Source organism: Ochlerotatus camptorhynchus, unplaced genomic scaffold (assembly GCF_037179485.1).
Source record: "Ochlerotatus camptorhynchus isolate MF236.1 unplaced genomic scaffold, CSIRO-AGI_Acam_v1.1 ptg000077l, whole genome shotgun sequence".
Taxonomy (NCBI): Eukaryota; Metazoa; Arthropoda; class Insecta; order Diptera; family Culicidae; genus Ochlerotatus; species Ochlerotatus camptorhynchus.
The window spans coordinates 10065300-10084424 of NW_027040567.1; the positions used below are offsets into that span (position 1 = coordinate 10065300).

The 19125-nt window shown below is 40.0% G+C and overlaps 1 protein-coding gene across 4 annotated transcripts in view; it reads left to right on the forward strand.

The window, feature by feature from the left end:
• LOC135697715 (cationic amino acid transporter 2) overlaps positions 1–12520 on the forward strand; it is a 64025-nt gene extending 51505 nt beyond the window's left edge. For 3 of the 4 annotated variants that reach the window (XM_065217505.1, XM_065217506.1, XM_065217507.1), the window contains one exon: positions 11786–12331. Coding sequence is in view for 1 of the 4 variants with exons in the window: in XM_065217508.1 (XP_065073580.1) it covers positions 12239–12333 (95 nt within the window). In the remaining 3 variants the exon portion in view is untranslated. Of the gene's footprint in view, positions 1–11785 lie in introns of all 4 variants that reach the window. The other variant, XM_065217508.1, reaches the window with a different exon arrangement.
• Positions 12521–19125: the final 6605 nt, after the last annotated feature.

Consider the following 19125-nt stretch of genomic DNA (forward strand, 5'->3'; position numbering starts at 1 on the left):
TTATTTGAGAAAAAGTATCCTTGGTACTACATGCCATCATCAGTGCACTTTATACTAATTCATGGTGCTGATGTAATGGAGTCGATGGAGCTTCCGATGGGTCTTTACTCGGAAGAAGCGTTAGAAGCTCGGAATAAAAATGTAAGGTCATTTCGAGAGCATCGGACGCGAAAGACCTCTCGCCAAGCCACAATGACGGATCTGTTGCAAAGATTAATTTTAACGGGTAAGAAAATTCTTTTAAAAACAGGAAAAATAAGAAATAACATATCTCTTGGTTTATTACAGGCGATATACTTTTGTCAATGACCAGACCAATGAAATCCAAGTTATCCCAAACATTACCTGATGCTGGGCAAAATTTGTTGAAATTATAATGCATGAATGAAGACTGTTTGAAATTAGCCAAGTTTTTATATAATATTAATATCTGTTACTTAATATGTACGTTTACCAAACCATGATTGTGCCAAGCTAACAATAAAGTATTAGCAATACTGAAAAAGAAGTTAGGCTTTGAAAAAATAAAGAAAGCTTAATTTTGTTTTGCGGCAGCAAATCGCCATCAAACTGCAAAAACATATATTTTTCAATAAAAATAAAGAATTACTTCTATTTGAGAATACAGTACGGTGGAATATTTTGAAAATATGTGGCCCTACTTTGAAGCAGTAGAGGTTCAAAGAATATTATATGTACGAAAAACTCAATATTAAGGTGTTTTCCATAGAAAACATCGCATATTACGCATTATGTTACCTCTAACTCATGTTTCTGCATGTTTCTGCATGAAATGTCGAATGTTTTGATAAAAACACACCTAAACGATTATTTTGCAATTGATTTCATCGTGGGATTTCGTGGAGAATGGTAGTAAATCATAATTAAGTGGCCAAAAATTATTATTTTTTCGGAAAAATCAATAATAACTGACCTATTATGCAATTTAGTATCCTATAATGTTCAGAAATTTTGTGTGTTTTGATGTTTTAAAAAATTTTGTAGAACATTTTAAGCCTGTAGCAGTTGAATGAACATTGTTATAGAGCAAAAACTTAAATTAAGGGGGTTTCTATAAAAAACGTTCCATATTTCAATAGGGTAAAGAAATGGACACCTAGTGTCTTCAACAAAGTTTCTTGTGATGATATTTTCTAAAACTTTGCCGAAGACACCGATCCAAAATATGAAACTTTGACAAAAATAAATTTTCGATCTCACTTCTAGGGGGATTAATCATTGATCTGTCAATGTCATAAGAAGGGGCTTTTCATATCCAGAGACTTTCCTGAAGACACCACATGTCTAAAATGCATCGTTCGTGAGATAATCACTTTTGACCGGGTTTTTACAGATCTGGACCACTGTGCGACGCTCAAGGCAGATCCAAAATGGCGATGAACACGGACTAGTGAACGGTGAATACGGTTGTATTTGTACGGTAACTTTGGGGTTTGATCGCAGTAGGTCGAACACAACGAACACTACGGGGTCTGACCGCGCCGTAGATAAATGCTAACGGTAAACTACGGGGTCCTGGATATTTTAGTAGGTTGGCTCCTCCTCCACTACTGATCGAAGTTTACGCCTCAATACTCGTGCAGACTAATCACTTTATTTCCCTTTTCGAATAACGATTTTCACTATAGCTAGGATAGATGTATATCATAATCGTTTTGGGTTTGTCGAGCTTGGTTTTCGACTACAACTTTTGACATTTCCAGGCAATTGGCTAGCAACGATGGCGGGTGATTTCCTTGCACTCTCGATCGTTGATCAATTTTCCCTCAGCCCAATTTCGCCCATCATGGCCCCCTTTACCCCACCTCCCGATGGCATCCCAATCCTGCTGTCAGCGGCATCTGGCTGTGAGTAGCGGAACTTCGTGGTGTGGTTGCGTGCTGTCCAGTGGGTGGTAGGTGGTGTTGGCACTAATATTTGAGTCCTTTCCTGGCATTCATAACATTTAAATCGAAACACTAAACTCGCGACAATCTCAACAATCTTAGACAGACAAACACACCACTGGTTACAGTTGATTCGGTAGTGTGAGATTTTTTGAGCATCTAGAAATGAGAATCTGCCAGGGACACCTCGTCGAGCCTTCGACTTGTAGAATTTTGGTCTTGGAAGCTGTCCGAAGTTGGCCTTTACATAGGTTTCATCATCCATATGTATGCACCCACCGGACTTGGTCAGCAGGATGTCATACAGCTTTAAAGAATGAGTTCTAGCTACGGTATTCTGCTTGAGTGATCGATTTGGTTGCCTACTGGCGCGGTATGCCTGTAAGCCTTCGCGATAGCGAATTCGCTGCACTGTACTGCGAGCGGCACCATACTTTTTAATCAAATCGCGATCGGATAACTTGGGTTGCTTCTGGTGGACCTCACGATCTTTCCATGTAGCTGATGGTTGGCAGTTGCACTCCGGCGTTTACTTTGAGGCTTCCGATTTCTAGGAAAATTCAACACTTTAGCTAGCTTGGACGCGGACCACGAAGGATTTTCCAGGTGACTGTGCACGTTTTGTTTTTTCTACGCTCCTCTTGCATGGTCTCCAAAACAAGAGCCTTTTATGAACTGTCAACAAATATACGTTAAAAGCTTCCGAAAACGTCCACTAGGAGCACTGTAATGAACAAAAGAGTTTACTCCATTACTAAGTGGGCCATGGTTTAAATTCAAAATTGTAACTTGGGATATTCTTGCAATTTATCCTGGAAGCTGTTTCTGACTTCTTTTAAACCTCGCAAAAACGTTTTCATCAGCTTCCAGTGGTAATTTATCTTGAGTTATTGATAGATCTACATTGATAAAATTTCCCGGGAATGGTCTCCTGGTTCAAGTACTCTATTTTCAATGCATGTCTTTTTTAGCCATTTCTCCGGAAATTGGTCAAGAAGGGAACATGATTTTTGGTAAAATTAGGGATAATCGTTTCCCTGAATGTTTACAATTTTACAAATGGGCAGCGCCACTGGCTTGAGATTACCTCTGAAGTTTATATAACTCCAGAAATTCTCTGCAGAACATTCCACAAAATTCTTGGAAATTATTTGTTTTTCCTTGATTTGCTTTCCGTCGATCTTATTTTCCGTGCTGAACACCAATACTACCGATGCCAGGGAGGCAGCTCCCACACCTGGACCCTGCCTATCGACCCATCTACTCATGAACCGGGGACCAACGGCTTTACTTCCCTTCGTGATCAGAGATGGCTGCTGAGGTGAGAGGTAATCACGCTTACCACTACACCACCGGCGCCGCTTCTTGGAAATTAGCCTAAGGTTGTATTCTAATTGCAATGATGGTCCCAAGGCTTCACTGAAAATTCCTTGCAAAATATTGTTTTAATATCTTACTTACTAACTTGATTTCTACATAAAATTCTGCTCAGAATAATCATCCACTTAACCACAAAATGTTATTAAAAAATCAACTGAAATTCTCCTCAAAATTCCCATGGAATCTCCTCAGAATTCTAGAAAAAATATCGTGTAATGTCTTCTCAGAATCCTTTTGACATTGTTCGCTAAAAATTCGATTCCATTGGTATTTGTCTCGGAATTCCCTACTAACTTTCTTAAGAATTCTCTTGAAATCACCGCAGGATTTTTTTTATAATCATCCTCAAAGGTTCGGAATTCTATAAAAAAATCTTCTGAGAACTGTTTGTTTTAGAATTAAAGCTGTCCAATCGTCAACGAATTCTTCTTCGAACTCTTCTTAAGGTGAAAGAGGACGTCACTAATTTTCACATATTCAAAAGCAATTTTTTCTTTTAAAACCAGAGCTTCTTACCGTGCTTTCACCGTAAGTTATCAGATTGTCAAATGATTATCTTTATTTGAGTAGTGGTCTCCATCGGGCCCAACTAAGTCACTTTCAATCGAAAATCGTCAAGCGACGAGGAAGCTGTCAACCATCACTTTCATTTGAAAGTCATTTTGTCTTCTCTTCGAGCTTCGTTCGCATTTCTGGCTTTTGTTGATTGTTCACTTGGCCCATTTAAGCGCATGCGCACAGATCTTTGGCGGCTTCCGATTTCAGAGAAAGTGGGACCCATCAATATGGGTATTTTTGGGATCGGGGTGCCCTTGTCACTGAGTAATTGTGGTAACTTGTATGTAGCTTATTTCAGTCACAATCAAGTTGCAGCAACTTTTTATGATGGAATTGTGTTGCTTGGGTCGTCACCCAAGGCTAAAGCATAGAGGTAACTCTAAGACTAGTAGGTCCTGAAGAAACGAGCTCAACTTTTTGGCTCAGCTCTGGTACTATCTTCGGTCCCAAGCTAATCGATGCACCCCTCGAAACATAGGAAAATCCACGAACCCATTTTATCTGTCAAAAATTCATAGCGAATCAAAACTAACATAGTGTAGTACTAGAATTTTGACTAGAATGGGGTACGTTAATCGATTTGCTTGGGACCAATAGGCCAGTCAAGTAGTAAGCCTATATAAAATCGTTAGTTTCGTATTGATTGTTGGCTTAAGATAAAAAATTGATAAGTGACGCCATTTTAAAATCCAAGATGGCGGCTTCCAGTTTAAAAAAAATGTGGGAACTACTACTATTAATAAAGGTATTTTTTGAATCGGGATGACGTATATAGGCTGAAAATCGATATCCAACACCATTTGAATCCAAGATGGCGCCTTCCGATTTTATAAAACGTGAGAAATACTGTCAAATGCCCATCAATATGGGTATTTTTGGAATCGGGATGATATCTTAAGGATGAAAATCGATCAACAACGCCATTTTGAAATCCAAGATGGCGGCTTCAGATTTGAAAAACAAAGTGGGAAATACTGTTATTTTTGGAATAGGGATGACGTCTACACACCAAATTCCTTAAATCTTGTTCGGTACTATTTTTGCTGGATTTGTTCGGTAAAATGTAATTTTTACCGAATGCTTTGTAAAAAATATTGTTTTACCAATTTTCGGCAATCAGAACTGCTGAATTACCGTAATTTACATACATTTACCGAAAACTGTAAATAAAATTTGCGGATTGATACTGTAAAAGGCTGTGATTCCGCAATTCTGTAAAATTTGTGACGAATGTACTGTAACAGCAATAAAGTACCGAATTCTGTAAAAGTTATTGAACATATTTTTGTACTGTCAAACTCAATATTGGCTGCCATTTCGATGTTGCGTGTCCTTCGGTTCTACGTTGTGAAATGTAAGTACTTTACTTTTAGCTAGATTCCGTGCAATTTATGCCGAAAATATAATTAGAATAATTTTTAGGCCAATTTCTTTCAGACGCCATAGACGTTAGGCAACTCAATGGCCTCCTCTACCGCAAAAAACTGCATTTTAGCGCAGTTTGCTACTGAATCGATCGAGTCCGGGTTCTTCAATGATTTTTTTTAATTTTCTGTACGAACGCAAGATGAAAATGTCTCTTCAAAAATATATAGTTAAAAGGAATGAATCTTTTGGTTTGGCGAAACAAGAAAACAGTTAATTAGTCATTAAAAATTAGAATGCTTATTATTTATTCAGGAAATAAAGAACAGTCGATTCGGTAAAAATTATACTGAACGCTATGGTAAACATTAACGATCTTTCAGTAAAATTTACAGTCCAGGTCAGTAAATTTTGACAGCCCACAACCGAAGAAAATTTACAGAACGGATTGTAAATAAAAATCTACCGAATGGATTACCGAATGTTCAGCTGTTCCATATTCGGTAAAAAATTACAGTATACTGTAAAAAAATCTTAGTGTGTAGAGAATGAAAATCGATATTTGACGCCATTTTTTAACCCAAGATGGCGGCTTCCATTTAAAAAAAGTGGGAAATACTGTCGAATACCCATCAATATGAGTATTTTTGAAATCGGGATGACATGTAGAGATTGGAAATATATATACGACGCCATTTTAAAATCCATGATGGCGGCTTCTGGTTTAAGAAAAATGGGAAATTCTATCAAATACCCATACATACGTTTTTTGAGGGGGCGTCGCAATTCTATATACTTACATTAGCGGATCAATCGACAATTTTTTTTTTCATTGCTCGCATCTACTTTCATCATGCATCATCTTTTTGCAGGAAATCTTCAGAATCGTCATCAATCTCCTTTCTATCTACTCAGCCTGCGCGCAGCTAACCACAGCAAAACAAAATATTTCTTGCATCGTATGTAGAGAGTGTGAAATACCCTAAAATATGGGTATTTTCGGAATGGGGATGACACGTATGTAGATGTCGAAAATCGACGTCGGACGCCATTTTGAAATCCAAGATGGCGACTTATGGTTTCAGAAAAGTGGGAAATATTGTCGAATACCCAACAATATGCACAGTAAAAAAATAATTTTAATATCACATAAAAGTGGATGCGCTTCAATCAACACTCAATACGAAACTAACGATTTTAAATTGGCTCCCTACTTGACTAGCCTATTGGTCCCAAGCAAATCGATTAACGTACCCCATTGTAGTCGAAATTCTAGTACTACACTATGTTTGTTTTGATTTGGCATGAAAGTTTGACAGGTAAAATGAGGAGCTCGTGGATTTTCCTATGTTTCGAGGGGTGCATCGATTAGCTTGGGACCGAAGATAGTACCAGAGCTGAGCCAAAAAGTTGAGCACATTTCTTTGGGACCTTCTGGTCTTAGAGTTACCTCTATGCCTATACCACTTATCAGATGATATTGAGATGATTTGCAAAAAAAAAAAAAAACAAATGTACTTTCTGGGCAGGATGACATTATAGCAGGGGTGGCATGGGTAAATCTCGTGCTGAATGAGATTTATCGTTATTTTTTTATTCCAAAGGTTGTTGACTACTCTGAAATTCACGGATTTCGTTTCTCTGGAGATGAGTCCATTACATGCGATTGATCCTTAAAAGCAGCTGAAAACTATCCATCATACCTACCATATGCTCTGTAAATGGTTCACATACGAAACATAAGTTAATATTCATTCGTCAGTCGAAAGTAATGCCAACAATCAATACGAAACTAACGATTTTCAATTGGATCACCACTTCACTAGCCTATTGGTCCCAAGCAAACCATTAACTATCCCATTCTAGTCCAAATTCTAGTACTACGCAATGTTTGTTTGGATTCGCTATGAAAGTTTGACAGATAAAATGCGGGGTTATTGGTTTTTCCTATGTTTCGAGGGGTGAATCGATTAGCTTGGGACCGAAGAGAGTACCAGAGCTGAGCCAAAAAGTTGAGCACATTATTTCGGGACCTTCTAGTCTTAGAGTTACCTCTATGGTAATACACACGTTCTTGTGCAAGAAAATCATCCAAATGGTTTTGTCATTCAAAATTCAAAAAATGCGAATTCATTCTACAACAGGAGGATGATTTCGTTCAGTGTAGAGGCTAACAACCAGTGTTTGACGCGATTTCAAAAGGCTTTGGTTCAGAAAAAGTGTCAAACGCCGATCAATGTGGGTATTTTTTGGAATTGGGGTGACATCTAGAGGCCATCTTGAAATTAAAGATGGTGGCTTTCGATTTAAGAAGAAGTGCCAAGTACATTACCAATGTCGTTGAGTGTCGATTTTCGGCATCTGCACGTCTTCCTCGTTCTGAAAATACCCATATTCTAGGGTTTTTGAGTCTTTTCCTGAGCCCGACTTTAGAATGGTCTCGTTAATTTAATGTTCGTTTAATATAAAATAGCAATTTATTACTACATATAATCCAGATGCCGGCAACCGATATTGTGCGGGTACTATCCGGATACTATATTTTGATGCCTGACAACGCGACGCGTGACAAGTCGAATGAGCCCCGAATTGAAGTAAAAAATGAAGGAAGCAATTTTCTAGTCATTCATTGCGTCAATTGAAACTAGTCTTTGCTTCAAATGAAATGAACTGATGATCTTGACGAACGAAACAAGCGATTGCCAAGTCATGTTTGATAGGAGGATTGTTCATCTTGACTCGATAACAACAAACACAATGACAATTATATTGCTCGAAATGAAGCGATTCTACGGAGAGTTCATTTTCTATTCTTTGTTTCGAAAATGTAGGACCCTGGTCTTTTTAGACGATAATCAAATTGGTAGTCCCTAATTCAACGAGTAAATCGGACAATCACCGACCTTTCCGTAATAAGGCACGGTTCTGCTAATGGTGCTTGCACGGTACTTAGAAATATCTAAATTTATATTGATGGAATTCATATTTTACATAAAGGATGGATCGTAAACATACATGTCATGTAAATTATAGTTACCGGATATTATACCGAATAATAGTTACATGAGATTTTCGTAGTGCACACCTTGGGAATATTTTCTGAAATAAAGGGTGTTCACGATGAAATTGCCACACACAAAATTGATTCGCAAAATTCGAGTTTTCATCCGATTGCCATCAAATTTTCAGGGATTGAGAAATAACTATTAAACTTCATTTTACCATTTTACTCGTATTTTATTAACAGTCCATACGCAAATGCCCGCACCTTGGCCTTAACCCCGGCCATAAGATTCTGCACAACCTGTGAATCAACCGTTTTTTGCATGTAAACCCATACTTTCTTCAGTTCCTCGACTGTCTTCACTACCTTAGGTCGTTTAAGAAGGTGCTGCTTCATAATCGCCCAGTACTTCTCGATGGGGCGGAGCTCCGGAGTGTTGGGAGGGTTGAACATTTTCGGCACGAAATTGACCTTATTGTCCGCATACCACTTCAGCACGTCCTTGGAGTAGTGGCATGAGGCCAAATCCGGCCAGAAGATTGTTAGGACGTTGTGGGCCTTCAGGAGAGGAAGCAGCCGCTTCTGGAGGCACTCTTTTATGTACACCTGTCCGTTCATCGTGTCCTGGGTCACGAAAGGTGCACTCCGCTTCCCGCACGTGCAGATGGCTTGCCAAACCAGGAATTTCTTCGCAAATTTGGACATCTTCTGAGTGCGGACATGCTCCGGAACGCTGAACTTATCCTTGTCCGTGAAAAACAGGTTGCCGGGGATCTGTTTGAAGTCGGCCTTCACATATGTTTCGTCGTCCATGATGCAGCATTCAACTTTCGTCAGCATGTTGAGGTACAACTTCCTGGCACGGGTTTTGGCGGACTTGTTCTGCTTCTCGTCGCGATTAGGGGCCTTTTGTACCTTGAACGTTCGAAGCCCAGCCTTAGTTTTGGCCTTTTGGACAAAACTTCGGCTTAGGTGCAGCTTCTTAGCCACATCCCTAACGGAGGCGTTCGGATTTCGGTTGAAGGTCCCAACTACGCGGTTGTGATTTTTGGTGTTGTACGGAATACTTTTTCCTTCACTTCTGGGCTTCCGATCGGTGGTCAACCGCTCCTCGAACCGCTTAATCACTCGCAACACCGTGGAATTCGCGATTCCCACCGTTTTAGCGATGGAACGATGCGAGAGATCCTTGTTCTCGTGATGAATGCGCAAGATTTTATCACGCACGAGCTGTTCTTTCGACTCCATTTCCGCGAGTTTTGATCACAGGACTTTAAAACTTGCAGGATGTAAATAATGCACTATGAACTAAATCCACCCAAATTTTCATTAAATTCTACCCAACGGTTAAAAAGTTAGAGCAATTTCATAGTGTGGCAATTTCATCGTGGACACCCTTTATATTGGTGTTATCCATATGTAGAATTCCATCTATCCCAAGTAACAATTTAAGTTTTATGAAATACTACAAAGCTACTATAAAACAACATTCATAAAACCCTGGTCAAGACTGCTTTGCCATTGATACATCCACTAAAACCTCATTGATGCTAGAATCTGTCTAGTTGGCCCACTCTGGGAAAGGTTCTGAAGGGTATATTTTCGAAGCTCTTCAAGATTGATTTACTGCAAAATGGTTGTACGATAAACGCATTGAGACCCATTTCAAAACCGTATTTAAGCTACAATAAAAGCTATTTGGCAATAATTAAAACCATTATCCGAGCCATTTACCCTAGCTGCTTGCTAAGTTCACTAGAAAAACAACAATCAAGATAAAAAAGCATTCATAAATACCATCCGATCAAAATAATTAAAATAAAAACTGATCGTATAAAAATCCTGCCGAATTTCCAAAATTATAAAATAGTTCTCATGAAGTGGCTTTTATGAAGAAAACTTGTAGACTGAATTGTATTAATCTAAAGCCATTTTGCTTGATCCTAACCCGTTAAGATTTATGCAGCATTTATGGCGGCATGTTGCCTACAAAATGTTAAACGTCAAAGTTTGTTTATCTTTCGAAAGTTGTGCTGTGCGATTCAGCGTTTTTGCAGGCGATACTCTCCCGATGGCTTGGAAGCAGTTACCCAGAAAGTGTTCACAACATTTCGCATTTTGCACAGCTGTAACCTCGATCATTCCCGAAAAGATCCCCTTCTTCCGGATGGTTCTGGAAGTGCACCATCAAACGGTGCAAGAATGTACGGTTGAATGGTTTTTTTTTTCCAAGTGATGACCCTTTCACCGAAGAAAATCGCAGCTATGGATCGGAAACCAACTAGTGTCCGCTAACTGACAGTTTCAGAGGTTTGCTGTCGGTACTGATGCAAGTTATTCCGATCTTCATCTATTCGCAAGGTCTGAAGAAGGCTGGTCTGTTTTCAGACTGTTTTGACAATGTTTTATGAATTTGAGGACCACGCTTACTTCACTCTTCTCCACCAGATGCTCAGTCGTTGATGGTACCCGTTCCGCCGGACGTGCTGGTTCTTCTGAAGAACTAAATTTTATTGAAATCGACTTCCCTTCGGTCGTTAGCATCGCTTGACTTTTTCCTCCAACTTCGTTTATTCTTCGAGATATCCTTGTCATAAATTTGGTTTTTATTCACTATGAGGATCCATCCTTAAAGTTTAGTTTGTAAACAGAGGAGATTTTATGATACACTTTTAAAAGCCTAAAAGGTAACAATATATGCATTTTACTCTCATTTAAAACCGAATGGTTTTATGATTGCTTTTATAATGATAGAACAGGTTTATAGAGTATTTTATCAAGACATTCATAAAAAATTGCTAATGAAGTTTATGATTGATTTTTAGAACAGTTTTATGGTGAGATTGAGAACTACTTTAAATTTAATTTTAAAACAAGACAGTTTTTGACTTCTCGCCAGACTGTAAAAGGTTTTTAAAACAGCGAAAAGGTGAACTACTAAGCAGGAACGCTTTACACTGTGAAATGCTGTATTTAAACTAAATGGATTATTCATTGCCATTATAAAACCATCATAAATCAGAGTGGATGCCAAATGATTGCCTAATTTTTACTTGGGATGTTTCGTCCTGTGGAAATTTTATAAAATTCACTTAATGATTTTCAAAACCTTTTCCACACTAGCCTTGAAAAGTTTCCAAGGTCCGGAATCTTACTTTGAACGCTGAACTTTTTGCGTAGAACAGCAGTATATTGGTTGTGAAAAAGTGGCTTTAGCGACTATTTTTTGGGAAATAGTGACATTAGTGACTTTTTGGTGTTACCCAGCCACTAAAAAAGCGACATGCTACAAGCCCGGTACATGAGTAGATCGCAGAAAATAATCAAGAATTTTTCGTAAACATTCTGCATCTAAGTTGGGCAGATTTAGCAGAGTCGAGGTTGGAATCCATCAATAATCCTCAGGATTCAACCTATATACTCAATCCGTAAGGCCTTTTCGCCATTAGACCACTATGCACTGGTTAGAATTATTCAACCATGTGCTGAACAACGCAGCAACCAGATTCGAGTGCTTCAATCATTTTCCATGTTACTCAACCTTTCAATAAATTATGAAAATTCCCTACAGCATATCCACCCGTAGCCAAACAACTCAAATCGACCAAAGCAGCTAATGTAGCAGCCGGATTGCATGATTCCATGTCTGTAGAGTAAATGATGATCAGTTTGCATGTCTTATGTATTTAGATCGCTACACGAGCTCAGCTGAACCAGTAAGCATGACGACGGCGGCTTACTAAACCAACTAAATTTTCCAAAACAATTCCTCCCCGGTGTGCATACAACACATAATAACCCTCGCTAACCCACAAACCGATCAACGATCAATCATCAAATACCCGAAAAGTGCATGTAAGTGAGCAAGCTAACCCGTGGCTCGTCGAAGCCGTCAGTAAATGCTCACGAAAACGACCAAATTTATGAAATGCCGTAAACAATTAAAACTCACCCTACTCGCATATTGTTGTTGTTATTGTTGCTGCTGCCGACGCTGCTGCTACTCCACCTACCAATTCACCAGGTTTGGCCCTGTACGCGCTCTACGGATTCCGGAACAGCTACCACGAGGTGTACTCCAGCCAATCCGGGTGGACCAAGCTCAAGTATGTTCGTTGAATGGTGGTCCGAGGATTGCTGTTTTTGTCCAGGGGATTCCTTTGTCATTGTAATAGTGAGCAAAAGTGATATTTTTTTTCTGAAATTACTGTTATATCGTAGGTTTAAGGCGAACCTAACTGGAAATGTTCCGCGTATAGCAAATGTTTATTTATGTACCCAAATATGCAAAACTAAGCAACGAAAACCGATGAAAAGTAGTAAATAAAATCAAAGTAGGCTAGGGAAAAAAACAATGTAGCAAATTAGATAAGTGACCCACGAAAGTAAAACTTGCCATATGTACAGAGAAAAAGAAGAGAGAAGAGGAATAGAGAAGGAAAGGTTACGCATCGACCGCACACCTAATTAGTCTCTGTTTAGATTATCCGAATCTGCTGTGAAGCTTAACAACAGCTGCTCAGTGATACAAGTTCGATAATGCAGACGATAAAAACGCTAAACATTCATAACATAATATAGTAGGATATACGTCAAGATCATCTGGTCGGGGAAGAAGACGCCCCGAAAAATGAAAAGTGTAACAGTTGAACAGTGAAATGATTGCAGGAAAAAGAAGAAAAAAATGCGAATGAAAAGAAAACTTCACCTTTTTATTTGTTTTAATTTATTTTAACGAAAGCGAAAGTAATAAAGCATGAAAGATATCCATTCCGAACCATATACAGAGCCGCACTTATGAAATAAAGCGGTACCAACAATGCGGGATAAGTGAGCAGCCTAAATCACGTGCTTTTGAGCACGTTAATGGCCGCGGCGGTAGCGGCGATGGTGTTCGTGGAAATTCATCCACAAACTCAGCTGGTACTGTGGGGGTAGGGAAAGGAAAATTCGACCCTCTTCGCGCCACAAACTGCTAAGTGAATGTTCGCGTTGCGTTGATGGTTGTTTATCGATGATCGCTGACGCTGAAGGTAAGTCAATTTTGGGGAAGTGTCTTTTTTCGCTCCTCAGACCGGTGGTGATGGTTGCGACTGAAGGAGGGGAGTACAAATGTATTTAATTTGTATGGTTGTTCAAGCAATGTGGTTGGTGTTCATAGACAGGTGAGTGATCAAGATCGGATAAGGCAGTTAATTATACTTTGTTATGAAAAGAAAAACGATATATTTTTGCTTCGTTATGTCGAGTTGGATTTTAGTACGACGTACGTAAAATTGTTAACTTGTTTGGAAAGAGAAACAGAAAAGGGGAGTAACTAGGTAGTGTTTTTGATCTAATTTCCGTTTCTACTATGCACAGCCCGCACTTCATCTCACTTCATTTGTACAAACAAATGTTTTTTTTTTCCAAAGATGACTACTAAATGATGTTACTGACAGGCCAGAAGGGCTAGTCTAAAGGTTCCCCTGACCTCTGGTCTAGCCACGGAGGTCATATGGGGTGGGCTAAATCCGCCTCTTTTTACTGGCTAGCTCGAGCTTGAGGCCTCTCGCTCTCAGGGTCGGCTTTTCTCATGGGAATTGCTATTCAAAGGTCCAATCTTTCATTGATTAAACGACACTAGACACAAATTAACTTTTACTCCTTTTAATTGCTAACTTACACAGTGGGTTTGGTGTGAATTTGTTAGCCGGCCGGCTGCTGAGGGGGCACGTGGTCGCTGGCGAATGGTCGAGGGGGGGCTGGGCGCCGTCGTCTGGTTTAGTTCACCCAGGGAACCAGCGTGATTGGTCGTGGTTCGGGCTACGGCCACGGTTGCCGTCGGGCGTAGCTCGCTCAGGAGTTCCAAACTGGAAGCTAGCGTAGATCGTCGTGGGCCTAATTGGCGAAATTACCCAAGACCGAAGTCTCAAGTTGCCGATTAACTTCAGGATACACTCGGTACAGACTAACCCGTTCGCTCCGTAGGTGTCTGGGGAAAAACGGCCACTATCGCTCGTGAGGTTCTAACTACTTTTCTAATGCTCGCACGATGGTATTCTCACTTCCGTGTCTACTTTGGGAAAACACTCGATTCTCACTGAAGACCCAGTAGCTTGCCGTTCTCCTTTTTTCTCCTTTTTTGTTCCTCTCTTTTCATTAGTCCTATATCCACCCGCGACAATCCAATAACCATCGCCTGCAGCAATTTTAACGTGTTCTTGTGTGTACTAAATGTGTATTTTAACAAAATTTGTTCTTGCTTTTATTATACATAAATACCACATTTTAACTCATAGAGTGTGCATGCAATCTTATGTTACTAGCTAGAAGTTTAAATTAACTTTCATATTTAATTTTAGACTTATACAAATAACAATTAGACATATAACAATTAATCATTGAAGTTTTAATACGAATAAGTTTTTATTAGGCAAGCAAGTTGGGATATTAGGTCGCAACGGTAACAATGACTTACCTTGCCATTTGATATAAAGTTACAAATTCTTTTTATGTTATTAAAAATCTATCACTTCTTCTTGTTCCAAATTCGCTCTATGAGTTTCAATTCAACCTAAAGTGGATTTGAATATTCATACCTACCATGCATTTTGGAAAATCAGCATGGGCATCCCTAACAAACAAATACGTTTAAAACAAACTTATCCTGGATGGGTAAACTTTTATTATTTAATTTTATTTATTTCTTCATTTTTAAATGGATATACGAAAAGTTCGCTACCACGGCAAACCGCACTGCTAAAAAGAATCAATTTGTAAGTTTTTGTTTACCCTGTAATAGAAAGACGGGAACGTCTACTCTTTTTATTGATAAGGCCCATGGCAAGTCTTCATGAGTGTACCCCATTACTATGCACAACTATGCTCAGAAACATTATTCTCAAGACTGACAATTTCAAGAGCAAAACATTATTGAAGTAACCAAAGTATTGCTATTGCCATTTGATTATTTAAGAAAGACCTCCATCAATCTGTTTCAATTTGTTTGGATTTATTTCATTTCACCACGAAAATCATAAATTAGCCCTTTGTATATTGCTTTCTTGCCTGTTGTCTACATCTTGAGCAAAATTTCATTATGTCGAAAGTAACATTCACACCGATCCGAGAGAAAAAAAGTTTTGATTTGATGACCGAAAAGTTAGTCCTATTTCCAATTAAACACATATAATCTCATAGTGATAGCAATGTTTAACATATTAAGCAGAGTTTTAATCTTGCAAAGTAGATCGCTAGCTTTCATGCTAAAAAAATACTGGTTTTTTGAGTCAAAAATTTATAAAATATGTCGTTTGGTGGCCCCTAATGTTGCTTAAGTTAAAGTGTTACCTATAGAGTACCCCATTCTAGTCGAAATTCTAGTACTACACTATGTTTGTTTTGATTTGCTATGAAAGTTTGACAGATAAAATGAGGGGTTCATGGCTTTTCCTATGTTTCGAGGGGTGCATCGATTAGCTTAGGACCTAGGGGAAAGACAGCTCCAAGTATCAGTATCAATACCGATGGTGGAAATATTAAATATTTTAATATGTGTGATATTTGCGAATCTTATACTTAGTCTGACAGTTGTTTTTTGTTTGTTTTTGTTTATTTTTGTTTTAAGTGTACATTTGACATTCGTTTAATCAAAAATGTATTTCACACGAGAGGCAAGTCATTCCTTTGTGATCTTGCTGGCCACCGACACCAAAATCCGCTCCTTGTTCTCATAAATTCGGCATTTTTTTGGTAGCTGTTCTCAGTGCACATAATCGGCCGCACTTCCATTCCCAGGAATTAATTTCCACGAATTCTTCATCGTCTGTGAACCAATGTGCTGTTCTCCTATGGAACGGGAATCGATTGACAACGCCGTTCCTGTTAACGGAAGTCCAGAGTGATGGTCCCGTGGTCGTATTACCAACAATCAATACGAAACTAACGATTTTAAATTGGCTCACCACTTTAGTAGCCTATTGGTCCCAAGCAAACGATTAACGTACCCTATTCTAGTTGAAATTCTATTACTACACTATGTTTGTTTTGATTCGCTATGAAAGTTTGACAGATAACATCAGGGGTGTGTGGATTCATGCAGAACATGCAGGGGTGAGTGAAATAGCTTGGGACTGCTTGGGACCGTTGTTCTGGTACTGAGTGAGCCAAAAATAATAATGATTTTCTTCGAGACCCAGTGGTCTTAGAGTTACCTCTATGGTATTACGCTCGATTCGCCATGAGAATGCAACTTGGAGAGATTTGTTGCTGGGGGAACGTCCAGTACCGTTTTTATCATGAAAAGCCGAAGTCGAAATCGATCAGAGCTATCGAAAACGAAAATCTAGGCAAAAATTATGACAAACAGAAAGCTGCAGTAAACATAAACAACAACGGTGCAACGTCATTGAGTGTATGCGTTAAAGTTACACCAACAATCAATACGAAACTAACGATTTTAAATTGGCTCACTACTTTACTAGCCTATTGGTCCCAAGCAAACGATTAACGTGCTCCATCGGGGTGCATCGATAAGCTTGGGACCGAAAATAGTACCAGAACTGAGCCAAAAAGTTTAGCACGTTTCTTTCCACCTGTATTCAGGGGTGAGTCATGGTCTCCGATGTAAGGGCTTGTATCACGCTGTACGAATCGGATAGCACCAGTATAGGCCGGTCAGAGGGTGTTGTAACGGCAACAAAGATGGCCGCAGCTTCGGCGGAGAAAACCGAGCATTGTGGTGGTAGGCTGCTACTCATCGGTGCTGAAATTCGAGGTACTACAATTCCGACCCTGGCTCGGGAAAGCGATCCGTCTGTGTATATGTGGGCATGGGTTGGATAGTCCGAGCCTAGCAGTTCGGCTATTGTTCTCTTCAGCGCTGCAGAGTTATCTCCAGCCATGAACCTGCTTTTTATCCGACTATCGATTTTTGGTGGAGGTATGCGCCAACTTTTGTCTCCGTACCAGTTGACCTTGGCCACTGGGGGGAGCTCCGAATTGGCAGTCATGCGGAGGAGTCTGTTCCCCTCTGTCGTGACCGGACCGAGGTTTCCAGCCTCGGTCACGGCTACACGAATCTCGGCTGCTACGGCCGCTCTGCTTCCATTACTGCTGCTGCTACTATTGTTGCTACTGCTGCTGCTGTTGTTACTGCTGCTGCTGTTGTTACTGCTGCTGCTGCTGTTGTTGTTACTTCTGCTGCTGCTGCTGCTGCTGCTATCCGTCGCTTCATATTTATACCATCCGTTTTTTCCCTCATTTATCCAGCACTGCTTGCTGTGTCAGGATTTCCTTTCACATCTGTCATGCTTCACGCTAATTTAGCTCAACTCAAATGGAGTGTTGCATTACTTGACACAACTCTCAAGTATTTTCTTTATTTATTTTATTAATATTTTTATTCCGCATCAACCTTATCTACCACACCCTCATCGAGGAGAAAGATCCTGTCATTTCCGGAGGTCATTGCGGTAAAGGCATTGCATTGCATTGCGGCTTTCGTTGCAATTGCTGCGGTTGTACGATGGCGGAAGGACAGAATACCCGCTTCGATGCATGCGGCATCGGCGGGCGTTGACGGAACAAGACCGGAAACAATCCGAACGTAGGTGTTAAAAGTTGGTGCTAGTATCTGCACGAGTTTTTCGGTGGCGATGTACGTCATCTCAAGACCGTACAGTAGGCGACTATCGATGACGGCTCTTGCAACCCGGAAACGAGAGTCACGATTGTTAGACCGGTGGGGGCGAGAGATAGTGCGGATCAAGTTGATCCTACTGCGGCAGTTGTTCTTGATTGCCTTAAAGTGCTGCTCGAAGTTGAGGGACCGGTCAACAAGTACCCCCAGAATACGGACCGTCTTCTTCAGTGGTATGGGCTGGCTTTGAACTTTAATAGGTGGCCCGCTGACACGGTGCGGGGATGGACACACGTGGCACCTGACGCTTTTCGTGGCCGAAAGCTAAAAAACCTACCGCGCTGGCCCACCTGGCTACAGCGGAGACTGCTGACTGGGCCTTGATCCTGTTGCGTGCTGCTGTTGTGCCGGTAGTTACGATAAGTACCGAGGGGGGCGACACATCTCAATCTCAAGTTTAGATGCTCAACAAATCTCACACTAGCGAATCAATCATCGAAAAATCTTCTTTCATTTGTCGCATCTACTTGCATCGCGCATCATCTTCTTGCAGGAAATCTTCAGAATCGTCATCAATCTTCTTTCTATCTACTCAGCGTGCGCGCAGCTAGCCACAGCATAACACAATTTTTTCTGCATCGTAGATAGAGTCGTCCCCCTCGATAAGTACATCGTCTGCATACACGAAAATGCAAACATTTTTCGGCAGTCCTCCGAAAACTCCGTTCATGGCCAGCGAATCTAGTGGATGATTGCACAAGCTTCTTAGAAAATTCTTTTACAGCGAAACACATTATTTTAATTGATTTCTTCGCCAGTTAGTCGTCTGTCACTTCGTTTGTGCTACTAGTCTTAGAGTTACATCTATGATAATTTTACGTTGTACGATTTACATCGATTTTGCGAACCAAATTACATCTATTGATGTAATATTGTATCGCGGAGATGAACCAGCGTCTGACTGAAAATCTCCTTAATAAAGACAACCAACCAACCTAATATTATCTGTTTTTTGAATAGCAAAAGAGGCATATCACCTGTCTGAAATTCACCTTGACATAGGTTTCGTCGTGCATGAGAAGGCATCCTATGTACTTCGTCAGAGCCCGGTCGTACAACTTCCGGGCGCATGTTTTGGCCACTAGATTCTACTTCATCGTCATGAACGGTAACCTGCTCGCAGATGGATCCTCCGGACGGTAATATCAACCGGTACACACAAAAAACTAAAATTGTAGTAACAAAAATAAAGCATTTTTAAATTAAAAATTTCCCAAAACTCATAGTTT